General features: G+C 50.8%; 1 protein-coding gene across 3 annotated transcripts; it reads left to right on the top strand.

Moving 5' to 3' along the window:
- The first annotated feature begins 33 nt into the window (after window positions 1-33).
- OTUD5 (OTU deubiquitinase 5) lies at window positions 34-26,226 on the top strand. Of its 3 annotated transcripts, none has more exons than XM_058535828.1 (9): window positions 34-1,384; window positions 11,315-11,405; window positions 19,087-19,151; window positions 19,239-19,395; window positions 19,494-19,642; window positions 23,064-23,267; window positions 24,843-25,044; window positions 25,133-25,246; window positions 25,553-26,226. In XM_058535828.1, the coding sequence occupies exons 1-9, from the start codon at window positions 791-793 to the stop codon at window positions 25,675-25,677; spliced, it is 1,701 nt and encodes a 566-aa protein (XP_058391811.1). In that variant the 5' UTR covers window positions 34-790; the 3' UTR covers window positions 25,678-26,226. The 3 variants fall into 3 exon arrangements, with proteins under 3 accessions (XP_058391811.1, XP_058391809.1, XP_058391810.1); XM_058535826.1 differs by having other exon boundaries at window positions 35-1,384; window positions 11,312-11,405; XM_058535827.1 differs by having other exon boundaries at window positions 36-1,384; window positions 11,312-11,405; window positions 25,556-26,226.
- Window positions 26,227-27,592: the final 1,366 nt, after the last annotated feature.

The following is a 27,592-nucleotide window of genomic DNA, read 5'->3' as shown; positions in this document are numbered from 1 at the left end:
CGGTGGGTGGGACCGGAACTGACGCTTCAGGGGATTGCTATGCTCTGGGAGTGTTGATATTCTCGTCAGTCCGGCTGACTGCAGCCAAGTTAGAAGCCTGGTAGGGAGGTACTTTTAAAATTATCTTGCGTGGGGCAGGCTACGCTGTCCTGTCGCAGTACTCCTGCCTGCGAGTCAGAGCCTCGGAGAGAGAAGTAAAGAGCGGACACGGCCGACAAGAAGGCAAGGAACGAGGGTGCCGACTTGACTGAAATTTGAGACGGAGGGCACGGGAGGGCGAGCGATCATCTCTGATTGGCCTGTGGGCGTCATCGAAGACCCACGCAGCTGCTTCGATTGGTTGCTGCCCGCAATTGTTGTGGCGGCGGCGAAGATTTTGCCCACGTACTTCCGCACGAGAGGCGGGGCTGTGCCCTGGCGCGCGTGCGCAGCGTCCCGGGGCCCCACCCGGTAGTTCAAGAACCTGCGAGGGGGCGGGGCGAAGAGGTGCTTGTTTTGGTTCTGTTTCCTTTGAAGCAGAAGGCCGGAGCGAGCGTAGCAGTAAACTTGCTGGACTTGAAGAGAAGGCTACGACAAACTCGCCGGGGTGCCTTCAGCTTGGACTTCACATCCGGGTTCTCCTGCCGCGTGACCCGCGCGCCGCCGAGAGTTCTCGAACCGGTGCCTCAATCTCTTTATCCGGGTCCCGCCGATCCCATCGTGCTTCGCGCACCACAGTAGCCCCCTCATCCGGGTTCTCTCCCGGCGTGCCCCGCGCCGGGTTTGCTGGGGGGTACTCGGCGGTGCCGCCATGACTATTCTCCCCAAAAAGAAGCCGCCGCCTCCCGACTCTGACCCCGCTAACGAGCCGTCGCCGCCCGGGCCGCTGCCCCCGGCGCCGCGCCGCGGCGGGGGTGTGGGCGTGGGCGGCGGCGGCACGGGCGTGGGCGGTGGCGACCGCGACCGTGACTCGGGCGTTGTGGGGGCCCGTTCCCGGGCCTCGCCACCGCCTCAGGGTCCGCTACCGGGGCCACCGGGTGCGCTTCACCGCTGGGCGCTGGCCGTGCCGCCAGGCGCTGTGGCAGGCCCGCGGCCACAGCAGGCCTCTCCTCCTCCTTGCGGGGGCCCAGGCGGACCCGGCGGCGGTGCCGGTGACGCGCTGGGCGCAGCGGCGGCGGGTGTGGGCGCGGCGGGCGTGGTGGTGGGCGTGGGCGGTGGTGTAGGCGTGGGCAGCTGCTGCTCTGGGCCGGGTCACAGCAAACGGCGGCGTCAAGCGCCTGGGGTTGGCGCGGTTGGCGGGGGCAGTCCCGAGCGTGAGGAGGTCGGCGCAGGTTACAACAGCGAGGATGAGTATGAAGCAGCTGCAGCACGCATCGAGGCCATGGATCCTGCCACCGTCGAGCAGGTATGGGCTGGGGGTGGCAGGTGAGTGAGTCTGGTCGATGGGATCCCCGGGCTGGGTAGGGACCCGAGGAAGGTTTTTGAGATCGGCCCAAGGGCCCTAACATCTTTTCCCGGAGCTTGGCGTTCTTTTCTCTGGTGGTAGGGGTGTGAGACACCCTCTTCCTCCTCTCAAGAACTTGGTGTTAGAGGCCCCAGATGAGATGGAGGACTTAAAGATGAGGTCTGTGGTTACTTTGAGGACTCATGGTCGTCATTTCCGGCCCTGGGACCTCATCATGTAGGGCCAATAGGTGGGAACTCCCCAGGAGACACAGGCAGGATGGAATGCTTTCTGAGAAGGGTGTCTCCTGATTCTCCAAGGAACTTTGGTCTGTGTTCAGTGGCTTGAGATTTCTTTTTCTCTGGGATAAGAGTCTAAGACTCCGTCTTCAGGGAACACAAGTGAGGTGGAGACTTCAGAGATGTCTGAGTGTCCCCAAGATACCTAAATCCTTTCGGGAGTCTGAGACACTATATAGGACAGATCTCCTCTACCTTCTTCTCAGGGGAACACAGTGCAGGACCACTCAGTGATGGGGTCTGAGACCTCCTCAAGGGTCCTAAGCCTGCCTTCAAGGGCCTGAGACTCCCTCTTCTAGAATCATGGGCCTGACACACACATATATGTCTTCTTTAGAGAGAGGGATCTTCTGAGCTTTTCTCCAGGTATATAAGACTTCTTTCAGGGAGATAAGATTTCCTTCCCATTGGGGACAAGGGTCAAAACACCCAGGGACCAGAAACTCTACTAGGGCATATGAAACTCATCTCCTTTCTAAGTGACAAGGGTCTATGCTTCCTCTCAGTGGTCTGAGACGTTCTTGGGGACCAGAGTGAATCTCTCTTAAGCTTCTGTTAAGCATTAGACTTTCAGCTTCCTCCCTGCCCTGAGCCTTGCTTCAAGAAAGTGAGACTCACTGTTTTGGATACTGGAGCCTAAGATCCTCCTGCTTATGGACTGGGGCTTTCAGAGACTGGGTCTGAAGCCTCTTCAGGAGACTGATACCCCTCCGCAGGTCCCAGGCAAGGTGAGGTCTTTAGGGGACCTTTCTCCTCAGGAGCTAGTGTCTGAGTGTTCTTCTTAGGAATCTGAGACCCCCCCCTTCACACACACACACAGGGATGTGAGATCCTTCTAGCCCAATTATGAAGGACTGAAACACACCTTGGGGACATAACAGCCCCCTCTTCCCCTATAATAGGCATCTGAGCACACACTCCCCACACGTAACGGCGTGAGCTTCTTGTCAGGGACGTAAGATCCCTGCCTTGGGAACTCGGGACTGAGACCACTCTTCAGGGGACATGGGAAGCATGGAGTCCCAGAGATTTAGTCTGAGGCCTCACCATGGATCTAAGCCTGCCTTCAAGGGCCTGGGACCCAGTGTGCTAAGGACGCTTGCACTTTCTTTCAAGGACAGGAGACCCTTATATACCCCAGTGACTAGTGTGTCTCTAGAGATGAGGTCTGAGCTTCCCCCTCAAGGAACTTAAGGTACCCCTCAGGAACAGGAAAACTCTCCCCACCAGAATGGAGCCCTGAGACCCTTCCCTTGGGGCATGGATACAGAGTCCCTGGAGAATAGTGTCCTGAATCTCCCCTCAAGAGTTTACACTTTCCCTCATGTGCATGAGACACCTCCCCCATCTTAGGACCTGAGCCTGCCCCGAGAGTACTGGCTGTCACCTCACTTCAGATAGCATACGTATACTCTAGTCATAGGGGCCTCTTAGAGACGTAAGATTTCCTGCCTTGGGGACTGGAGCCTAAGACTACCCACCATTTGTGAACTAAGTCCTGAGAACTGCTGACTCCCTTTGGGGACATGGGTAAAGCGGGATTCTAAGCAAAAGAGTCTGAGTGTCTTCCCAGTGGCCTAAGCTTCCTCTTAGAGACAAGCTTCCCTAAGGATCCTTCACCTTAGGGAAGGGCCTGAGCCCCCTACCTCCTTGGGTATGAGACTCTCCATTTCCCCCTAACCAGGCAATCCTTTGTCACTAGGAAGAGGGACATGAGGTCTTCCCCCGTGTGGCCTGAGGCCTCCCCCATTGGACAGAAGGACTTGGGTGTTCTTCACAGTCATAAGAACCCCTTACCTGAGCCCCCCGACCAGGAAAGTCCCCCTACTTTCTATGAGAAGGTTTTCAGGTACTGAGGATATGGGGACTGAGGCATCCCCTCAAGAACTAGGAGGTATTTTGAGTCTCCCTGACCCAGCTCCACTTGCTTCTCATTTCCAGGATCAGGGAAATTTTCTGAGCTTCCTGAATTGCTTTAAACAAGCTTTTTCCTTCCCAGAGACAGGGAGGGGGTTTGGGACATCCCCACTCCAGGGAAATTCCCCACCTATATTCCTCTCCCCCTTGACTCAGGTAAATCTTGCTGTATTTCACAGGGGCCAGGGCCTTGTCTTAAGTCTCCTGTCCTTGTTCCTTTTCTACCCATTACTACTTCTCCAGGCAGGATAAACCTCATCTGGACCCCACAGGGCCAGGACCAGGAGTTGTTTCTTCTCTCCCTGGTTGGAGTAAAGTCTGCTGCCTCCTCCTCCACAGAAATAGGGAGCGATATGTTCCTGGTTCCAGGGACAGAGAGGAAGAAAGTTGTGTGCTGCCATGGTGACTAGAAAGACACTTCCTTACACTCCCTTTGCATCTCTTAGGCTGGGAGTTCCTCCCCTATTCTTGTCCCCATAAGAACATGGAAGTAAAACTCTGTGGTTGCATGATACCTTCCCTTCCCAATGACAGAGGAGAGGCTTCCTGTCCTCCCACTTCCTGGGACAAAAGGGGGAAGAAGATGCTTCTCTCTGCCTCATCTGGTCCAACTTGGGACCTTCTGGGGATGAGAAGAGGGGAGATTCTTCCTGCCACCCCAGTCTTGGTCCTGAACTGTCACTAGGGGCATTTGTAGCCTGGAGGCCAATTAGATCCCTTGGGAAAGAGGGGAGTTGTTGAAGGGAGCCCAGATGGTGAATTTGGTCCTTATTTTGAGTACTCAGACTTCCTGTCTGTCTCAATGCTGTGACTGTACCTCTACTGCTTTTAAAAGTCCTTTTGGCCCCCTGGGGTCCCGGTGCTGAGGAGGTGGTGATGTCAGGGGTTTCCTTTCCCAGGCACAGCAGCCTTGCTGAGAGTACCCTAGGAAAAGAATGGCTTACAAGCATCCTGAGCTTGAGGACCCCACAGAGCATTTTGAGAAGGGGGCATGCTTGCTGAGGTGGTAGGAGAAGCTGGACCTGACACTGTAGCCAGGGTGCCCGAGTTCCCACCCTTGCTCTGCCGGGGCTTTGCTGGATGAACCAGAGTAGTTTTGCCTCTGCTCTTTGGGCCTCAGTTTCCTCATTGGTCAGGTAAGGAGCTGGTGAAGTGTCAGTTAGCTTTGGGATTTTAGGGAACTCACACCAAAGCCCTCTGGACCTGGAGGTGACAGAGAATGGTGGATCTTTTGAGGAAGAACTGCGTTCCTCTCCCTCTCTCCCTGCCCGTCTCTTCCTTCCCAGCCATCCGAGCTTGGTGGGCAGGACAAGCAGCCTGCTCACTGTGAGGCTTGGGGTTGGCGGACAATGATTTTTGTGGCCAGGTGTGCTGTGAAGAAGTTCGGAGATTGCCTGCCAGGGGGCCTGTCTGATGGTGTGGAGGTAGGGTTGTGTGAGGAAAGAGTTAGGGCTTTGGAGCTGGGCAGGCCTGAGTTCAAACCCCAGGGTCTCCTGCTTGGCTGCTTTATGGCTTTGGCAAACTCTCGGCTGCCTTTTTTGCAAAAGTCCATCCTTGTCCAGGGTTATTGAGTGTGAATACATGACCTGGCCCACCTCAGACCTTGACTGATTCTTCTCTTGCAGTTTCCCCAAGATCATCTGGGTTCTTCCTAGGAACCTTTGTAACGAACCGATCTTTGTTAGCAGAGATCCTTCATTTGGCATCTAGGAACCTGCCACTTCCTCTGGTGAGGAGACAGATTGGTATAGCAGGAAGTGGTCCCTGCCCAGGCAGTCTGGGTTTGAGTCTTGTATGTTTGGGCAGTTCTCTTTTTCTGGGCCTCAGTTTCTCCATCCGTAAAATGTGTAGTGGTGAGGAGGAAGATTGGACTCATTGCTCTGAAGCTAGTTGTAATCTCTTAATTCCCTGCTCCTCACTCCCCACACCCATTTTGAAAATTTTGAGGGGCCCCTTCGCTTTTAGGGGTGTGCTGTGAAGTTTCAAGCGGTGTTCAGCTTCTTTCTCCCCAGCCGGTGCTGTAGGGACTTGGGTTTTTTTTTTAATTTTTATAGCTTTATTGAGGTAAATCACACACCGTACGATTCACCAGTTTAAAGTGTACAATTCAGTGGCTTTTAGTGTTTTTGTATGTTGTGCATCCATCACCATGATCAGTCAATTTTAGAACATTTTCAATCACCTCAGAAAGAACCCCTGCAGCAGCATCATTCCCCAATCCCCTCATCCCCTCCCAGCCCCGTGCAACCGCTAATCTACTTTCTGTCTTGATTGGTTTGTCTGTTCTGCATGTTTCATATAAATGTAATCATACAATATGCAGTTCTTTGTGACTTGCTTCTATCACTTAGCATAATGTTCTCAAGGCTCATCTGTGTCATAGCATGCATCGGTACTTCATTTCTTTTTGTTGCAGAATAATAAATCTCCTTTTTATAATCCCCCCAATCTCAGTGGCCTGGCAGCAGGTTTGGGGCCTTGCTCTTTTCCCATTCCTTCGCCCTGGAGAGCTTGTGTTGGTCCTTAGAAAGCAGTGCATTTGTCTGTGTTTCTCCTTAGGTGGCTTGCCTGTGTTTTGCCCATGGAGCTGAGCCAGTGTTCCTGGGTGTTTTTGAGGATAGAGGGGTGGTCTTGGCACCGGGCTTGCTGAGACAGAGCTGTGAAGCCCAGAATACTAAACACCTCTTGGCCATGGGCTCTAGGAAGACATCTGTCTATGAGCTGCCACTGCTGCTGCCATCTTCCCCTGCCCCCTGTCCCTCCTGTCATTGATAGGCAGGGTCAGCAGCTTCCCAGGCTGGGAGCGGGGATTCCAACCCCCTGCTGCCTTAATTCTAACCCTCTCTTTGGGGGGCATGCTAGAGAGGTGGATCTTGTGGGATGGGAACCATGCCACATTACCTCACAGCTCACACCAGGGAGTGTTACAAGAAGGTTGTATTAGTTTCTTATGGCTTCTGTGACAAATTACCACAAATTGGGTGGTTTAAAACAACAGAAATTTATTCTCTCACAGTTCTGGAGGCCGGAAGTACAAAATCAGTTTCACCGGGCCAAAATCAAGGTGTTGGCAGGGCTTCACTCCCTCCAGAGGCTCTAGAGGAGAATCCAGTCTTCTAGCTTCTGGTGGCTGCCAGCATTCCTTGGTTTGTGACCACGTTACTCCAGCCTCTGCCTACCTTTGCATCATCTTCTCCTCTGTGTATGTGTGGTCTCCTCTTCTGTCTGTATCAGATCTTTCTCTGCTGTTCTAAGGACACTTGTGATTGCATCTAGGTTCCACTCGGATACTCCAAGATAATCTTCCCATCTGAAGATCCTTAACTTAATCACACCTGCAAGGACCCTTTTCCCTTATAAAACAACATTTACAGGTTTCAGGGATGAGGGCCTGATATCTTTGGATGGTTATTATAGCCTACTACAGGTGTGTTCTTGTTTCCCTTCCAGGGAGGGGAAGGGAACTTAAGTGCTCTTCTACTAGGCAAAGTCCTGTAATATTTGAGTCTGCCCAGTATTCCTGTTATTGGGAGGCTTGTTATCCCATTTCACAGATTGGAAAACTGTGGCTCAGAGCAGTTCATCACATGGCTAATAATTGGTGGAGCTGGATTGAAATCTAAGTCAGTTGAGTCTCACAGCCTGCTTCAACGTCTCTTGGGCCTTTGGACTAGTAGGTTGCATAGTCTTGCACCTGGGAATCCCTGGTGTCAGAAAGCTTTGCCAAGCCCTTTTGTGGAGGCTCAGAGATGTGGATAGACTCGCCCACACAGGCTCAGCAGTGGGCTTGCGAGATTCACTGTCTGGACTTCTCAGGCCAGGGCATTGTTGTAGCTTAAACTTACCCATGGCTGGGCCAGCCCCCACCCCTCACTCCCACCGTCCTTCCTTCCTGGGCCATTTTCTTTTTTTTTTTAATAATTTTATTTATTTATTTTTTTCCCCCAAAGCCCCTGTAGATAGTTGTATGTCATAGCTACACATCCTTCTAGTTGCTGTATGTGGGACGCAGCCTCAGCATGGCCGGAGAAGTGGTGCATCGGTGCGCGCCCGGGATCCAAACCCGGGCCACCAGCAGCAAAGCACGTGCACTTAACCGCTAAGCCATGGGGCCAGCCCTGTGGGTATTTTCCTAGACAACTCCCAGGTTGGCACTTTCTTGGAGGTTGCCGTCCAGCTAGGGGAAGGAGTAGACTGTGCGAGGAGCTCCTAGGACTCTCTAAACTCTTCCTGGAGCCCAGGACCATGACTTCCCTGTTTTCTCTCCCCAAAAGGAGAGAGAGAAGGCATTTCAGCCAGAGCCCAAGCTCTTAAGGCTTCTGGTGCCAAAGCCAGTGGGTAGCTAGTGGTCTGGCCTCCAGATGCAGGCCTAGATGCCAATCTGGTTGCCCCAGGGGTGTGCTGAGGCCTCCTTCATTTTTAGGGGTAAACCAGGATTTTCCCACGATGGGCTCCAGGCTGTGGCTCATGAGGCCTTCCCTGTTGCCTTTACACTAGGCTTTGCTGGTGCCCAAACCCTAGATCCTTTCTGCTTTTGTAAAACGAGGATAATGCTTCCTGCCACCTGGACTGTGGTAAGGACAATTAAATGAGGTCACCTTTTGCATCTGGCACCTGGCGTGGGGCAGGCATTCAGCTTATATGAGTTTATCTTTCTTCCTGGCCCCTGCCCTGCTTACCTGCCTGGTCCAACCCAGGATTTTAGTTCTGCAGAACTCATTGCTGGGCCTCTGGCATCCCTGGGGCTTTGTGGCAGAAGTGACTTCTTATCCATTTAACAAGCATTTCTGGAGGTCTTGGTGTTTTAATCCTTTGCTCAGGTGGCATCTCCTCTCAGGTGCCAGCCTTAATGACTGGCCAGGTCCCTTCCTCAGTGTTTCACAGCACCCTTGTGTTCATCTCTTTCACAGCCCTGCTCACACTTTGTGTGGTCATTGCCTGGTTCCCTGCCTCTTTAGCAGTTTCTGAGCTTATCAAGGGTAGAGACCAAGTCTGATTCATTTCTCTGTCTTCATTGCCAGCCCAGGGTCTGACTTAGTAGCTGCCTGGTAAGCCTTTGTTGGATGAATAAGTAAGAGCCCCTCTCATCCTCTTTGATCCTCTCGGTCTTCCTTCCCCCCAACGCTCAAGGGCAGGAGGTTGCTGTGTGCCCTTCTTTTTTAGAACTTCTCCTTCTGTCCAGTGTGGGGCATAGTCATAAGTTGTAGCTTCCCTTCTGGAGACCCCTGGTTAGGGCAGGTGCCCTGGTGCTGAGAGATGGCTGACCCTGCAGGGCAGGGATGGACTTGGGGGAACTGGCTTGAGTGTGCTAGTTTGCAGCCCCTGGGGCAGGAGGGGCACCTGGACTGCTGGAATGTTGTGCACAAACAAGACACTTTATGCTGCCCATGGAAGCCCATTAAGGGCTTCCAGTTGCCTTGTCATCTCTGGAAAGCCAGCCACACCTTCCTGGGGTGTGGGCCCTGATGGTGGGGCTGCTGAGTATTCCCTTGTCACTCCCTCTTCATCCCCTCCTGTCCATCCACTCACCTGGGATTTTCTGAGGGCCTCGCAGTTGTACATCATCTCTGTGTGGTCTTGCCCCTTCTTCTGTGACTGGTGGCCACCTCACCAGTGTACGGTACTTTATTTACAAAGCCTTTTCAGGCCCTGAAGCTCCTCTGAGCCTCTTGACAGCTCTATCAGGTAGATCACATATCCCCCATTTGACAGAAAACTGAGGCTTGGAGAGTTCGGATAGGTAGCTTAACTGAAATCATGCAGCAAGTGAGTGACAGAGCAGGGATTGGAACCCAGAGCTTTTGGCCTCCAAACCTTGTGCTTCCTCCTTTGCCAGGAATTTCTCTCAGTTGAACTGGGGGAAAATGGCCTGCAGAGAGATGATCCCCTCTGTCTGGTCAGCATTAGCTCGGATCCTATAAATCCCTGGGCAGGGTGGTGTCCCCAAGGAGCAGGCTTGGGATTTCTGGTCCCTAGCCCTGATGCTGGATCAGGCTAGCTTCTTCTGGTGGCCAGCAGAGGGCGTCAGGGGCCTGGGAAAGGTCTGCTGCTTCTGATTTGTTTTGTTAGGAAATGGAAAATATGTTTTAAGTGACACGTGGACGTTATTTTTTTGAATAGACTTTATTTTTTAGAGCAATTTTAGGTTCACAACAAAATTGAGCAGAAGGTACAGGGAGTTCCCATATACCCCTGCCCCCACACATGCATGGCCTCCCCCATTATCAAAGTCCCTCACCAGAGTGGTACATTTGTTACAATCAGTGAACCTACATGGACACATCATAATCACCCGAAGTCCATAGTTTACGTTAGAGTCCACTCTTGGTGTTGTGCATTCTATGGATTCGCACAAATGTATAATAACACGTAACCACCATTATGGTATCATACAGAGTAGTTTCACTGCCCTAAAAATCCTATGTCTTCCACCTATTCATCTCTCCATTATTTTTTGAAAAAACATCTGAAAATACACATTTGTACAGGTTTACTTAACCCGAACCTTCAAGGCCAGATGTGCTTTGGAATTTAGAAAAATTTGAGAATTTAGAAAAGTCACCTGGTGTGTATATTATGTATTATGTTACATCCCCAGGGGGGTCTATGGCAGCACCTCATAATCAAACATCCAAATGTTTCTGCATGGAAATGTTTGAATATTCACCTTCAAGTGAGATAAATACATTCTTGTCAGCTCAGGTCAGGTTATGATGCCAAATGAGTTAGATAACGACTTTTGACTTTGAAAGCTTTTTGAGTTTTGGAATTTTTGGACAAGGGATTGTATATCTTTTATAAAAAAGGAGGTGAAGTAAAATCACCTGTAATACCAACACTTAGGGATAATATTTTGTTGTATAGCCTTCCCAACTTTCTTTTATTTATTTATTTATTTATTTTTCCCCCCAAAGCCCCAGTAGGTAGTTTTATGTCATAGCTGCACATCCTTCTAGTTGCTGTATGTGGGACACGGCCTCAGCATGGCCAGAGAAGCAGTGCGTCGGTGCGCGCCCGGGATCCGAACCCCGGGCTGCCAGCAGTGGAGCACGCGCGCTTAACCGCTAAGCCACGGGGCCGGCCCAAGCCTTCTCAACTTTCTGTGCATGTGTGTTTGTATACATATGCATATACATATATGTTAAATGTGTTCAATCACAAGTGACATCATACTTTGCATGTTTTGCCATATACAATATATCTTGAATTCCCTAGCTATATGTGGGGCTCAGGATCTAGGCTCTTGCCAGTCACTCCCTCCTCAACATCTCTCCTCTCCCAAGTGCCTAGAGGGTCCCCAGGTGAAACTCCTTGAGGTAGAGCCAGATTCTCCCCCCAGGTACTTGCCAGGTCTGGGCCTCTGGCTGCGTAGGGGAAGGCCCAGCATTGGATTCCCAGCATGGCCAGCAGGGGTTAGAATGCAGATGGGGTCTTTGCCCTCAGGGAAGCTGGGATCCTTCTGGGAGCAAGTCTGCTCACATAGTGACTGATTTCCCTAGAAGAAAGGGTCTCCTCCTGCTCCATATGCCCTGAGTGGTTAAGCAGGGCTGAGAACTTGACCTGCCCAGTGTCCTCTCAGCCAATCAGTGGGGCCCCTCGGGAGCTTGAGGACAGGGCCCTGGGGAGGGGGTACAGGCTTTTCCTGTTGCTGACTCCCACCTCTTCCCTCCAGCAGGAGCACTGGTTTGAAAAGGCCCTGCGAGACAAGAAGGGCTTCATCATCAAGCAGATGAAGGAGGACGGCGCCTGTCTCTTCCGGGCCGTAGGTGAGTCTCTGCCTCAGCCCTCAAGGGCCTAGGGCTGCCCCTGAGCTGTGTCCCAGTTGTCAGGAATAAGCCCTGAGACAGGACTGGGGGACGAGTTACCTAGTCTTTTAGGAACTCCAGGCCCCAGCCTCAAGTTAGTATCTGGCCTCTAGCCCTCGGTTATGAGGCGGTGTGGTGTGGTGTGAGAGTAATAACAGCAATAATAGTGATAAAGAAAATAACATTACCTAGGGACAGATCGCTCTGTCAGGCACTACAGGAAACTCTTTTTAATTCTCCCCCAAGCTAGATAAGTGTAGGGACTATTGCTTCCATTTGTCAGATTAGAAAAGCAGCTCAGAGATGGAGAGTGACTCGCCCAGGGTCTGATAGTACGTAGTAGAGTCGGGAGTCGGTGTCTGGGTGAGGTTAGTCTGAGGCCTATGCTCTTAACCACAGCACACTGCTGTCACCCTGAGATCATAGAAATTTTTTTAAACTTACACAAAAGTAGAGTAGTGAACCCTTGTGTACCCATCATTCATCTTCAAAATAGTCATTGCCACATGGCCAGCCTTGTTTCATCACTACCCCGCCTACTCTTTTTCACTCTCCTGAAACGAGTATTTTTAAAGCAAAACCCCAACATTGGATCATTTCATTTGTAAATTTTTCTGTATGTTTCTCTGACAGATAAGGGCTCTCTCTCTCTTTTTTTTTAATATAACCAAAATGCCATTATTGTACCTAACAAAATTAATAATTCCTAATACCGTCTACTCTCCAGTCTGAGCTACATCTTGAGGCCCCTCTGGCTCTGAATCTGTGATCCAACAAGCAATCATGAGGTCCTGTGCTAGTGTCCAGGGGAAGCTGGGAGCGTGATCTGATCCTCCCTTTGGAGCTCTGATACGTACTAAGGAAAAGTACTGTCTGTTAGGATCTTTGAGCTGGGATTCAGAAGCCTCATCTAGTTCTGGCCCTGACTTCCATTTTGCCATCTGTGAAATGGTGCTGATTCTGAAGGGCGCCTTGAATCCCTTCTGGATCTGCTGTTCCCTCAGTCTGTGGGTACCCCCGGTGTCTACTGGTGGCATGGACTGATTCGGGCTCCACTTCTGGCTGTGGCACTGATTCTTGGTGTGACCTTAAGCAAGCAGCCCTTTTTTCCTGAGCCTGTTTCTTCGTCTGTAACGTGAGGCTAAAAGACCCAGTGTTGTAACAGTTAAATGAGATTACTTCAGTAAATCCCTTTAGTTCCTGACACATAGTAGGCCCTCATGGAACAATAGCATTGGTAAAGCCTGAGTGCTGTTCTCAGTGGTGCCTCAGAGCCACAAATGTTTGTTAAATGGGTGAAAGAAAGTTAGGTGGGGTGAGCAGTTGCCTCTTCATTCTACCAAGCAGAAGAGGCTCAGGCGTGGACTCTTCTGGGCTGGGAAAATCCCAAACCTGCTACGCCTATGGCTCAAGTCTGTGTTCTCCTTGGGATGTTTCCTAGAGAAAGAGCTGGATTTGGGGGCATCTTGGACCAAAGGAAGGCAAAAAAGAATAGATGGGGGCCTGTTAGGTGTTAGGCCCTGTGCTGAGACCTAGGCTGGATGTGAGGTAAGGAGGGCTGCGGGTGGAGTGAGGGTCAGAGAATGCAGCTGAGCATCTGAGTCTTGGGCGGTCTCTGAGGCAGACCTTGGGCCCAGTGAGGACTTGGCTTGTGCAATAACCGATATGAAGAGCAATATTTGCATGTATGTCCATCTAGCTGTTCTCTCCGAACAACTTCTGACCCTTCCCTCCCCACTGGGGCCTTCCAGTAAGGGGCCTGAGCTTACAGGAAGAGCTGTCCATGGCAGGTTGAAGGCCTTTCCCTATCAGCACCATGGCTACCCATTTCCCCTGACTGGGCTTTTCTCTGTAAAACCTCAGAAGCCCCATCGTCTCTCCCCAGAAGTACATGGCCCCTGAGTCCCTAGGCCTCATCTGGAGGTTTCCCTGGGGCAGAGTGTGCCTGTGAAGGGGCCTTTGTCCTCAGGCTTTCTGCTGCCCCTCTGCTTCCAGCCTAGCTTGGACAGGGACAGATGGTAGTCACCCTAGGCTCTGGTGAGAAGGCCTTCAGGTTCTAACTTCCTGCCACACATTGAATAGTGGAAGGAGCACATAACTGAGGGTTGTAGGTGGAGGGAGGGATTGCGGACATAGGGGCCACTCCATTGTTCCTTGACCCTTGACCGATTGCTAGGCATTCAGATCAGGATGCTTCAGGTTCATCTGCAAAATTTTGGGATCATTATCCCATGAGACAGGTGAGAAGATTGAGGCTTGGGAAAGGGAAATGACGTGCTCGGGGTTATTAGTGGCAGAACTGGCATAGGAACTCAGAGGTGTCTGAAGGACACATTCTTTCTATGACCTTAGGAAAGCCGTGGTTTCTTAGCTTAGCTGTCGAATGGCTGGGTGACCTTGGATGTATTTCTTGACCTCTCTGGGCCTCACTTCCTCCAGCTAGGGGCCTGTGGCCCTCTACTGTTGGGAATCCTGAGGCAGATGGCTTTCTACCCTCTATTTTGCCTCTGAGGTCTGGGTGTCCCTGTGTGAACCAGTACCCACTGTTTGTGCCCAAATCTCTCCCATTACCCCCTACTGGGGACTCATGAGCATCAGTGAAGGTTTGGGTGGAGTGGAAGTGGGAGCCTGAGTCCCAGAGGTATCCTGTGGTCCACCCTGCCTCTGCTATGCTCAGATAACCTCCTCTTGGAAACGTGAGTTTGCATCTCTTCTCCCTCCCTCTCCCCGTATGGTTTTGACTCAGCAAAAACCTCTGGCCCTGGCGCTGGCTTCTGTGGGAAAAGTGGAGGCCGCATGTGCTTGTGTTTGCATGGGCCATGGGGAAGCAGCTGGGGGCTACGCGTATTACAGCAGTGGGGTCCAGAGACATTAGCCAGGCCCACTCTTCTGGGCCTTTTGGTCTTGGAACACGGACCATTAGCATCAGAGGGATGGATCTTAGATCAATTTTGACTGTCTTATAAATGGGGAAACTGAAGCCTCAAGAGAAAGCCGAGACCCTGTTATCTAGATCACACGGCCAGTGTCAGAACATCGGTGTTTGAGGTTGAACCAGGCCAGAAGGAGAAGATTCCCATGGGCCACCAGGTACACCAGCTTCCGTTGGCCTCTCTCTGCCTTGCCTTCTTCAGTTTTCCCGTCTTTGCCATGGGAATCCTTGAGTAGAGGAGCAGGCATCTCAGAGACCAGGCTATTGAGGGGGCCGAGTTCTGTCTCCCCCCACTGAGAGTGTGCCAGTTGGGGTACTTGGAGCCACCGGCCAGGTGTACACCACAGCTGCTTGATAGGCAGGTGAGGACTTTTTCCTGGCTCATCTCCTCACTGGGGCCAGGGTTCCCACTGGGCCAGGAGGAAAGTGGGAAACAGACCAGGTCCCTCTCTCCTCCTGCTGCTGTGTGTACACACATTTGTGTGGTATGTTTTTAGATTCCCTGCAGACACCAAGCTTCCTTTTCTGTCCTCAGCAGAATTTGCTGTGTCTCTTTCAGCAGGCAGGCAGGCAGCAGCCTGGCGGAGAGGCAGTTCCCAGGTGCCTCTAAAACAAATGGTAGGGCTCTGTACTTAAACTCCTTTAGATAGTCCAGGCTCTCCTGTCTTGCTTCTCCAATAACTCCTCGGCAAATAGTGAGGACATTTTAGGGAAGCTGAGGAGGAAAGATTACAGAGGTTTGGGGGACCTTCCCCCAGGCAGCAGGGGAGAGGGAGATTGGAGCAAGTCTGTTAGAACTATTGGCTGTTCTCCCCTCCCACCCACCCCTGGCAAAGGCTAGGCAGGAGGTGGGGGGTCCTCCATTCGTACAGCCTCGAATCTTGTCCAGCCTTCAGTCTTGCCTGGTTGGTGGCAAGGGCATCTACATGTTGAATGTGATAGTTCTTTGTAGTTGTGAGGGTTGTTGTGTGAGTATTTGGCCTCAGGGAACCTCTTGGGCAGGATCTGCTGGCTGTGTGGGTGTGCACATGTGCATTTCTGTGCTGGTGTCTCTGTATGCTCAGAGAAAGGACAGAAGTGGGGTATGGGGAGGTAAGGTTCATGCTGACCTCTGTGGCCCTAGAGAAGGGTACAGCCCCTGATATCTGTATTTTCTGCCCATTCCCAGACCTTTTCTGGGTTCCAGCTGATTGCTGCTTGTGCTGATGGGGAAACTGAGGCAGACAGGATCAGGCCTGGCCCCAGGGAGTCAAATGGCGAAGGTGATAGCTGGACTGGAGGGTATGGTAATGTCACCTGGGGCATCAGTGCTTAAAGTCACCAGTTACTCCTTGAGATCCTGGCCTCACCTTCACCCTCCCAAATGTGTGACCTTGGGCCGGCTGTGCTGCATTTCTGTACCTCAGTATCCCTCCTGTGTAAAGGAGAGTTTTTTGGGTGAGGATGGAATGAGTTGGAATGTGAAAAGGCCTTGGTGGAACCAGTCGTAGCATTGTACTGAGGATTTCCGAGCCATGTTTGGATTGGGGACAGAGGTGAGGTAGTGGGGGACTCCCTTCCAGCTGGACTCTGGGAGGAGAGAGCAGGTGCAGATTGCCCACAAGTGCAGCGTCAGCAAGAGGAGGAGTTTCAGTTTCTATCAAAACAAGTTCTCTGAATTCCCCTACCTCTGTAGGTCCATTGGGCCCTTTTCCCCACCTCAGCCCCCACAGGGAAGTCCAGTCCGGCCCCTAGTCCCATGTGCCAACCTTCTGGGAGGAGGAGGGCTTTCTGGAGGACAGAGGTGGGGCTAGCAAAGTCAGAAAAGCACCTCCTCAGTGAGGACTTGCTGTGTTTTTAGCCCTGCGCTGGGTATTTTTCCCCACCTTCTATCATTGAAAAGATCCTTCTACCCTCCCTCATTGGGGAGGTACTATTGCTCTGTTTCCTTGGTTCAGAGATGCACATTTTCTTCCATATCAGTGATCCCTAAGCTAGAATACATCTTAGAATCAGTGAGGTGGGTCCCCCCTGCAAAAGCTGTGACATGTACTGTACCACCTATCAATGCATCATATAATTGAGGAGAGAAGGTGGTATTTTACATTTTACAGATAAGTAGAGAAGGTCATACCTTGCCCACACTTAAGGACCCTGTTTTGTGAAGCCTATGTTATTGATTTGATGTTAATTTGGTTGCTAAAGATTTGAACTACGGGCACAGAAGGTAGGCCTGTGGACCTTTGGATTCTGTAAAGATTGAGAGCCAGTCCTGCCTGCACAAGGAGGGACAGCCTAGACTCTGAGTTTGGGGCTTTCCTCTGGCTGAGGAAGCAGAAGCGAGGAAGGGCTTACTAGGTGGTTCTGGTGACATTCTGGCTGAGTTGAGGGTAGCTAGCTAGCTGAAGGAGCCGTCGTCGTCCTCATGACAAATGGAGCCCCATTTCTTGAATGCCTAGTGTGCCTCAGGTGTTTGGCAAACTATCCCCTGTAGTCTTGACAGCGCCCTGTGAGAGAAAGAAGAGTTGCTCTCCGCACTTTATGGATGAGGACATTGCGGCCCAGAGAGGTTAAAGGCCTTGTCCAGTTCCACACAGCTAGGAGGCAGCAGAGCTTTTCTGCCAGGCAGAGGGGTCAATGGAAGGGAAATGGATGGGGTTCTCCCCAGCTCCCTTCCCTGGCCCACAATTTCCCCTCTTTCCCCCATTTTCTTGCATCTGGCATCTAGCTCAGGTAGATCTGTCTCCCAGGCCTGGAAATGCCAGTTGACCCTTCCCTAGGAACATCTCAGCCACCTCCCTGAGCTTGGCAGGCCGACCCCTATTTAACCTGTTCGCTCCCGTCTCAGTTCCTGTTTACTGCAGCTGCTAACAGCACTGCCTCCCCGGCACCCCAAGCTCATTCTACAGAAATAGCTCTTCAGGCAGCTCCGGCAGCCACAGCGGGCTCTGTGGTCCTGGCTTCTAAGAAAGACAGCAGCAGGGGGCCCCCAGCCTGTGCGCAGGGCATGTGACTTGCTGGAAGTGCCGCTGGGGGGATGGGGGAGAGTGTGGCCGCAGAACCCACATCCTTGTTTACATCAGTGAAGGGGCTACCCCTTCCCGCCTTCACAACCTCCACTCCCCCTCACCCTCAGGTCTCTGCACCTCCAAGAGGACATGAGACAGGCATGGGCCCCGTTTTCTATCTCAGAGCAGCCTTTTTCTCCTTATCTCACAGAACCCACCAGGGAGGGAAGGGGAGGGCGGCGAAGGCGTTCTTCTGGCGATTCTTCACAGAGGTAGACTGGCTGTCATGGAAGAACTCTGCGGTGTTCCCTACAGGATCTGACCCTGCCCCAGTGCCCCAGGGAGATCCCGTCAGAGCAACGGTCCTCCGGGGAGACAAAGGGAAATTCCCTCTTCATCTTAGCCAGTGGACATCAGGCGTGCCTCATCTTCAAGCCCAGTTAAATTTCCTAGGGAGAAGACTCCCTGGCTCCTCCAGCCTATCCATGCACTCAGCAAACTGCTCCTTATTTCCTGCACTGTATCGGGTCCTGAGCTGGGGGTGGACTTGGATGTGAACTGTCCTCTGTGGGAGCCCAGTGTGTCAGGCAGATGAAGTCAGTACACACCTTTGATAAATGTGGTGATAGACGTACCCTGGAGGGTGGGGAGGGTGGGTAACTGTGTTAAAGAGCACGTTGGTGTTTGACAAGTAGGCAACCAAGGAAGATGGAAAGAACATCCCGAAAAGAGGGAATGACATGTGAAGATCCTCAAGCGAGGCAGACGGAGCCTGGTTCTTATTTTGACGAAAACCCCGTGACGCCTGGACCATTTGGGCCGCAGGCTGCCCTTCCTGAATTAAGCTTAAGTTAGGTGCAAATGTGCCTTGTCTCGCTTACTAGACTATGTACTTCTTGTGGGCAGGGGCAGGATTTTACTGTGTCACCTTCACAGTACCCCACATTCACGCCCCATTATGGGGAAGGGAACTCTGATTTACTGCTCTGTCCCAAGCCCAGTGCTAGTCACTTTATACCCATTATCTCATTAATCCCACAAAAGGCCTGCCAGGGAGTTATCCAGCTTGTTACCATTTACATGTGAGGCTTATGAGGCTCAGAACACTTGGGTCGCTTGCCTCTGGTCATTTAGCTCACTAGTACCTGACAGAATTGGGCTTAGAGCCCAGTTATTTTTCTTTTTTTCTTCTTCTTTTTCTTTTCTTTCCTTTTTTTTTTTTTTTTTTTTTTTTTTTAGACCTACAAAGGCCATGCTGACTCCTAGGAGCCGGGAAGACTGAATTCTAGAGTTTGAATCTGTCACAGACTAACTTTCTCTGTGACCTTGGTCAAGCCGTAAACTCTACCTAAGCCTCAGTTTCCTCATGTGAAGAGTGAAGGGGGGAATGTGGAATCATTGGTGTTTGAGGCCACTTATGGGACTTAAAATATTTGTTGACTTGCCTGAGTGGTTGGGGAAGCCCTAAACAAAGGCATCTGTCGGAGAGGCCTGTGGTTGTGTCCCTCTCACCTGTACTCTCTTGTTCTTAAAGACTATCCCTGCCTGCCTCTTTTTCCACGACCCCATTCCAGCCCACAAGGCCAAGAACTCTCCAGGCCTTGGTGTAGGAAAGGGAGTTTCCCTGGCCCCCAGCCCTCCACCCCTAAGGCTGTTCCATGACTCGGAACTTTTCTCTGGTGGCAGCTCTGACCCCCGCCTCTCCTTTCTTCTGTCCCCACAGCTGACCAGGTGTATGGAGACCAGGACATGCATGAGGTTGTGCGAAAGCACTGCATGGACTATCTGGTGAGACCTCACAGAGGCCTTGGGGCGGGGGCAGAGTGGGAGGATTTCCTCCCCACACGGACCTTGACCCTCTGATCTATTCTGCAGATGAAGAATGCTGACTACTTCTCCAACTATGTCACAGAGGACTTCACCACCTACATCAACCGGAAGCGGAAAAACAATTGCCATGGCAACCACATTGAGATGCAGGCCATGGCGGAGATGTACAACCGGCCTGTGGAGGTGTACCAGTACAGCACAGGTACTTCTGTGGTGGGTAGGTGAGCGACTGATGGCACCTGGTCCGAGCTTGCCCTACCTGGCCCACTGTGGATGCTCCCTCCTTGTCTTTCTCTGCAGAACCCATCAACACATTCCATGGGATCCATCAAAATGAGGATGAACCCATCCGCGTCAGCTACCATCGGAATATCCACTACAATTCAGTGGTGAATCCCAACAAGGCCACCATTGGTGTGGGGCTGGGCCTGCCGTCATTCAAACCAGGGGTAAGTGGGTCACTTTGCCTAGGAAAGCTACTGGATGTAGAGGCCAGAAACCACTGTTGGGGTCTCGCTTCTGCCCCTAGCCCACAGAAATGGCCTGTCCCCTCTCTGAGTTGCTCCTGAGGTCTCACCTCTGTAAAATTAGGGAGTTACCCAAGATGATCTGTCAGGGCTCATTCTGTGGTCTTGGTTTGCCTGTCTGAGCTGGCTCCACCTATCTCTTTTGCCTATTGAGGGTTGGCATTTTGGGATAGGGAATCACATTTGGGAACTGTGAGCCAGGGCTTGGTCTGGGTGTCTTGGCACCCTCGTGGATCCTCCTCTGAAACTCAGCAGTTGTGGTCACAGAGACTTGGAGTGCAGGCCTGGCCCCACCACTTAGTGACTGTGGGACCTAGGGCAGATTATACAAGTAATCTGGGCTGGCAGCTCAGCCGATACACGAAAGCACCTAACACTGGGCCTGGTGCCTAGTAGGTGCTCAGAAGGTGGCAGTACATTTTCCCAGCACACACTGACAGATTCTCATTCTCTCTCTCAAAAACAGTCATCTGCTGGGGATTTTGATATCTTGTATTCAGGTTTCACTTCCTACAAACAAAGTGCTCCTGCCTCATTTTAGGAAACACACACCCTAACACCAACACACCCTCCAACATAGGGTTTTTTTTGGTTATGTTTTTTAAATAAACTTTTAATTTTAGAACAGTTTTAAATTTACAGAATTGTGATTAGAGAATTCCCATATACCCCACGGTGATTAACATATTAGAATAGTACATTTGTCACAATTAATGAACCAATATTGATATGTTAATTAAAGACCTTACTTTATTCAAATTACCTCAGTTTTTTCCTAATGATCTTATCTGTTCCAGGATTCCATGCAGGATACCATATTACATTTGGTTGTCATGTCTCCTTGGCTCCTCTTGGCTGTGACAGTTTCTCCGAATTTCCTTGTTTTTGCTTTTGATCTGTTTACAGACTCTATAGTTTTGCCTTTTCTAAAATGTCATATAATTGGAATCATACAGTACGTAGCTTTTTCAGAGTGTTTATGTTTTTCACATAACACCGTACGTTTAAGATTGATCCATGACTTTTTGTGGTTTGATCGCTTGTTTCTTTTTCCTGTTTTTGAAAATGTGAATGCCTTAAGTTGTTTTATTTTATTTATAGACTTAATTGCTTAGAATAGTTTTAGATTTACAGAAAAATTGAGAAGATAGTACAGAGTTCCCATATATCCTCCTCCCTCTTTGCACACAGTTTCACTATTATTAACCTATCAGATGACTTGCTACATTTGTTACAATATATGAGCCAATATTGATACATTATTATTAACTGAAGTCATCATGTCTCTTTAGGCTCCCTTGTCTGTGACTTTTCTCACGCTTGTGTGTTTTTGATAACCTTGACAGTTTTGAGGAGTACTGGTCAAGTATATTGTAGGATGTTTCTTTTCTGGAATTTGTCTGATGTTTTTCTCATAATTAGACTGGGGTTATGGGTTTTAGGGAGGAAGATCACAGTGGTAAAGTGCCATTCTCATCACATCATATCAGTAGTATGTACTATGAACATTATTTATGACTGTTGATGTTGACTTTGATCACCTGGCAGAAGTAGTGTTTGTCAAGTTTTCTCCACTGTAAAATTACTCTCTCCGTCCACCCCCTTTTCCATACTGTACCATCTGGAAGGCAGTCATTATGTCCAGCCCACACTTAAGTGGGGGTTATATAAGCTCCATCTCTTGAGGGCAAAGTATCTACATAAATTATTTGGAATTCTTCTACAAGGGAAATTTGTCTCTTGTCCCCCATTTATTATTCAGTCATTTATATCAATATAGACTCACAGGTATTTATTTTATACTTTTATACTTTGGGTTATAATCCAATACTATTTTTATTTTGATGCTCATATTGTTCCAGTTTTGACTATTGGGAGCTCTCTTACTAGGTTCCTACATGTCTGTGACATACCCCCATCATTGTGGGGGTGGCTTTTTAAAAATTTTGTTTTGTTTTTTTGTTTGTTTATTTGTTTTGGGCACTTCTTACTTTCTGGCACTACAAGGTGCTCTAGGCTCATCTTGTATATTTCTTGCCCCAGTCCTAAAACCAGCCATTTCTCCAAGGAGTCCTGGTTCCTTTTATTGGAGAATAGTATTAGAAACCAAGATCTCAGTGCTGAGTGTGCTCCTTGCTACTGGGGTGTCCTTTCTTCTAGGCCCTTTGAGCTGACAGAGCAAGGAGATACATGTGTGTATACTAATCTGTGTGTATATACATATCTAGAAATATTTCTATATGTAACCATCTATATATATATATGAAGCTATAGTTCTTACTGATATCTCCAACTGGGAGACCTCTTTGTTGTTTTAATTTGCAATTCCCTAATGACAAATGGCGTTGAGCATCTTTTCATGTGCTTATTTGCCATCTGTATATCTTCTCTGATGAAATTGTGTTTAGATTTTTTGGCCCATTTTTTAAATTGGCTTGTTCTAACAGAGTTTTACATACTTTTTGGACTGTTATCCATAGGTTAGGGGTCAGCCTGGTAGTGTAGTGGTTAAGTTCACACACTCCGCTTCAGCGGCCCAGGGGTCACAGGTTCAGATCCCAGGTGTGGGCCTATGCACTGCTCATCAAGCCATGCTGTGGTGGCGTCCCACATACAAAATAGAGGAAGATGGGCACGGACGTTAGCCCAGGGCCAATCTTCCTCAGCAAAAAGAGGAAGATTGGCAACAGATGTTAGCTCAGGGCCAATCTTCCTCACCAAAAAAAATAATAATGTTAGAGTTTCACTGAAGAATACTTACACTTATTCCCTGGAATATCCTCTGATATTTTTTATTATTTTGTTTTTTAAAATGCTGTTGTATCACACAGCCTGACAAAGAGCACTCTCATACAGTGTCCCAGAACTCAGCACCCCGTACCATGCTCATAGTGTCCCCTCATCCCTTAAATGCCCGAATACTCCCTCTACCCTGCACACACACAGCTAACTTCTCAGGTGGACTTTTCTCCTTGTCCTAACTGGGCATAGATGGGAAAGGCCTCAGCATTATGAAACTGAGTCATCGCTGGGTAAGGCTTCTTTAAATTCTGGCCTAGGCTGGAGGGCACCTGGTTGCCCCAGACTTAGTACTCCAGTTGAGGAATCTTGGGATTGGGAGCAGGGCTTCTGAGTGTAGGAGGTTGGAATGACAGGTCCTACAAACCAAGCCTGCCTTCCCCCAGTCCCTGATGAATAGGCAGCCTGCCTGCGCCGGGGGGTTTAGTAAGAGTACCTGCCTTCCTGTCTCCTCTCTTCTGGGCCGGTGGGACCACATCCCTGAGCCAGTTCTGGCTCTTGACCAGAGTGTCACCCCACATCCCTGTTCCTCCCCACCTTGCAGTTTGCGGAGCAGTCTCTGATGAAGAATGCCATAAAAACATCAGAGGAGTCATGGATTGAACAGCAGATGTTGGAAGACAAGAAGCGGGCCACAGACTGGGAGGCCACAAATGAGGCTATCGAGGAGCAAGTAGCTCGGGAATCCTACCTGCAGTGGCTGCGGGATCAGGAGAAACAGGCCCGCCAGGTCCGCGGCCCCAGCCAGGTCAGTCCTGGGCTCTGTCACTGGCCTGGTCAAGAACCCATTACTTCCCATGCTCTGTCCCCAAACAGACAGAAAAAATTAAGCAGTTTTGACATCTGGGAGAGAAGGAAGCTCTCAGCCCTATCTGTACCTCATCTTGGCCTTAGTCTTGGCATTGTACCTTAGAACTCTCAACATTGGTGCAGAACAAGCTCTTAAGGAGTGAGTGAGGGCAGCCACTGGTGGTGACATGTGGGATTGATGAATAGTTTCAGAGAGACAAGCTTTTGTTGAATGTCCTTGTGTGCCAGGCTCTTTGCTGAGGATGTAAAATCAGGTCCGCCCCACCCCCCCACCCTCAATGATCCCCTGTCTATTGAGGGAGACAGACACATTAGTGGGGCCCTTGACCCTGGCCAGGAGACCAGTGGAGATGGGAGCTCTGGTCAGTCTTCATACGTGAAGGTTGAATTTTTAGGACAGGGAGCGGGCAGGGCAGACAGGCATTGGAGGAATCACAAGGAGTTTAGAGTGAGTTTAGATGTTGGCAAGAGCTGAATAATGGTTCAACAAATATTTATTGCAGGTCCGTGCCAGCCACTGTTCTCAGTGTATGGGGGTACATTGGTGAGCTGGGCAGGCCCAGATCCCTGTCCAGATCCACCCACCCAAGGGTGGAATCAGGACACCAATGTGATGCTTACATTTTTGCAGAGTGGAACAAACTGAATGATGAACACAATGTTGAGACAAAATAAACAATGAACACAATGAATAAATTAGTTGAGAGGTGGTATGGATGAAAACTGTAGAGCAGGGTAAAAGGGATGAATAGGGCTGAGCAGGGTGGGAGTTCACAGTATTAAATAGCATGGTCATGGTAGGCCTCAGAGCAAGTGAGATTTGAGCAAAAGTTTGCAGAAGGTGAGGGAGTTAGCTAAGTGCATGTGCCGGGGAAGGCAGAGGGCCAGCTAGAGCAAAGGCCCTGAGGTAGCGCATACCTGGTGTGATTCAGGAGTGGCCCGGAGGTCAGTGTGACTGAACAGAATGTTGTAGTAGATGAAGTCAGAGAGGTGGTGGGGCCAGATTGGGAAGGGGCTTATGGGCCCTGGTGAGGACTTTGGCTTTTACTCTGAGTGAGGCAGAAGCCGTAGGAAGGTTGTGAGCAGAGGAAAGACTGGATCTGGCTTAGGATTTAACAGGGTCTCCCTGACTACTGAGTGCCAAGTGGAGTCTAGGGGGCTGGGGTGGAAGCAGGACACTAGCGAGGAGGAGACTACTACAGTAGTCCCAGTGACTGATGACCATGCTGGCAAGGGAGGATGGGAGTTCACAGTATTGAAGAGGATAGATTCTGGATCTGTTTTGAAGGTGGAGGTAACAGGTTGCCTGTCAGATTGGCTTTAAGGGTGTGAGGGAGGGTTAAGGAGCTTACCTTCATCTTGTGGTACACTGTGTGACCAGGAATGATGGTGGCCTATGCAGAGGCTGTATCATAGCCAGGACTCCGGGAGGGAGTAAGCCCTCAGGGATGGAGCAGAGGAGGGTCGAGACTGGTACTGGTCCTTACCTCCTCCTCCTCCCCCCGCACCGCAGCCCCGGAAAGCCAGCGCCACATGCAGTTCTGCCACAGCAGCAGCCTCCAGTGGCTTGGAAGAGTGGACCAGCCGGTCCCCGCGGCAGCGGAGTTCAGCCTCGTCACCTGAGCACCCTGAGCTGCATGCCGAGCTGGGCATCAAGCCCCCTTCCCCAAGCACTGTCTTAGCTCTTGCCAAACCTCCTTCGCCCTGTGCACCAGGTCAGTGACTTACTGACAGGGAGTATGCAGGGGTTAGGAGGTACTGGCTAGGTTCTGGGCCTTGCCTCTGACTGTCCATCTGCCCCAGGTACAAGCAGCCAGTTCTCGGCAGGGGCCGACCGAGCTACTTCCCCCCTCGTGTCCCTGTACCCTGCTCTGGAGTGCCGAGCCCTCATTCAGCAGATGTCCCCCTCCGCCTTTGGTAAGCCTCCTCTGTCCAGGGGCCAGGGGCCACCTGGGAGTTGGGGAGAGATGGAAGAAACAGCAAGTCCTGAGAGGGGGATTTTGAAGCCTCTGGCTAGCTCCCCAAGAAAAGGGAATTTTTCAGGCCCTAGGGATCTGTCCCTGAGGGGATCTGAGTGGGGTTTCACAGGCCCAGAGGAGCCTTCTCTTTAGAGAAAGGAGTGAGAGGGGCCTGGATGGGATGTCTCCAGGGTCGAAGATCAGCGACAGGTGAGGAGAAGGCAGGCTGAGTGCTTCGTCATCCTTTTTCCTTCCTCTTGCCCAGCAGGTCTGAACGACTGGGATGATGATGAGATCCTCGCGTCGGTGCTGGCCGTGTCCCAACAGGAATACCTAGACAGTATGAAGAAAAACAAAGTGCACAGAGATCCACCCCCAGACAAGAGCTGATGGAGACCCAGAGACTGGAGACCACCTCCCAACCCTCGCCACTCCTGCCCTCCGGTGCCACCCCACCTTCTGTGGCTTTCTTCCCTTTTGCCTACTTCCTTCTTCCCTCTCTCCCCTCCTTTCCCTCCTCCCCACTTCCCTCTGGCTGGCCTACCCCTGCGCCTCCTCTCATCGCTGCCACCACCACCATCACCTGTCTCTTCGCCAGCTGACGTGCCCTGTTGCCCCTTGCACAGCACCATCCCTGCATTCCACAGGGGACTCAGGCAAGGGTGCCGAAGGTAGGCGAGAGGCACACAGAGACAAACCACCTGTCAGCCAGGCAGCCCTGAGGAGACACATTCAGACAGAGGAAAGTCTCCCTGCCCCCTGTTCCTTCCAAGATCAGATAAACTTGTTAGCCCACCTCCGCATTGATGCCAGGGAGGTGGGAGGAAGAAGTGGGAAATTCCCCTTCCCAGTACCCCAAGAATGTCTGAGCCTTCAATGTTGAATTTTTTCTTTATTAAAGTATACTTTTATCTTATAAAATCAACCAATCAAAAATGATGTAGACAACAGCATTGGCTCTATGAAGGCGGCATCTCTCTCGTTTGGGGGCAGGCAGGCCATGGGGCACAGAGGGGGCACAAAGATATGGTTGCTGTCTCTGGCCTCCAGCTCTGTGGAGGTGGGCAGGGTCTAGAGTGTGAGCCGGGGCAGGGGTGGCAGGTGTCACATGGGCTTTGGACAATGAGACTCTGACCTCGCTGCATTCCTTTTGCTTCCACCACCATCACCACCAGTCTGTTTGGAATCTCAGGGTGGGGGGCAACTTTGAGGATCATGGCCACCACCCAGGATTTGAGTGTGGGGAGTGGGAGCAGCCTCGGCAGATGGGACACCCGTGCCCTGCAGGTGTTGACAAGATCTGCCATCTGTAATGTCCTTGGCACAATAAAACCAAATGTCAGTTTCCCCTGAGAGCCTCTGTTCTGTGTGGGGCAGGAGGCGGGTGGGCCTCTGGGCAGAGGCGGCAGTGACATAGGCCTTGGCTTGACCTCTGAGGGCTATGTGCTCTCCAGTAGGATCTGTCTTGGGGCCCAGAGTTCGTTCATATTTGACTCACTGCTTACTAAACCACCTTCTGGTCCTGTTACCACCAAGAAAGCTCCGTCTTTGCCTGCTGTCCCTGCTTCAGTATTGGTACAGGATGTAGCCTGCCTGCCTTATTTCCTGGGGTGTGTTGGTAGCAGAGGACTGGGAGCTTAATGACAGGGACTGAACTTCCAGCTTCTCTGCCTGCCTCACCCCATAAATGTTCGCCTTTTCCTTGTGATTGCTTGATGATGAAATGCCTTGGAAAGGCACAACGGACGCTTCATAGCAACATGAGTTTAGTGGAAGTTACCAGTGGGGCCTCCCCCACTGGATTTTAGAAGCTGAGGAATGGCTAAACCCTTTTTTGTTGTTCATGTCCCTCAGTGCTCTGAAACTTCTGTCCCTGCCATTCCTAGGGGTAAAGCCAAGGCAGAGAAGGATGGCTGGCCCCCAAGTTTTGTCACATGTCTTTTTTTGCTGTGCTTCAATAATGGGGCCCCTGTGGAAGGATGCACATCCAGCTCTGCAGGTGAGGGCGTGGCTGGCTGAGTGGCTGTCTATGGGATGTCTCTGTGGAATCCTGCTCAAGCCTGTGTACGTTGGAGAACTGGTTTGAAACCTTCCTCGGCTTTTTCTAGCTGTGTGGCCTTGGTCAAATCACAGGCTCTCTTGACTTTCAAGTATCCCATGTGTACGACAGGGGTGATTAATGTCTCCTACCTCACGCTCTCTGGTTGTGAGCATTGAGAGAACGCGTATGGTCAATATAATGTATAACGGCACAATGCCTGACACATTCTGAGAGCTCAAATCTTAGCAATTATTATTTATTATC

The sequence above is a fragment of the Diceros bicornis genome, chromosome X (assembly GCF_020826845.1).
Source record: "Diceros bicornis minor isolate mBicDic1 chromosome X, mDicBic1.mat.cur, whole genome shotgun sequence".
NCBI lineage: Eukaryota > Metazoa > Chordata > Mammalia > Perissodactyla > Rhinocerotidae > Diceros > Diceros bicornis.
This window is presented reverse-complemented; position numbering and strand designations above follow the sequence as displayed.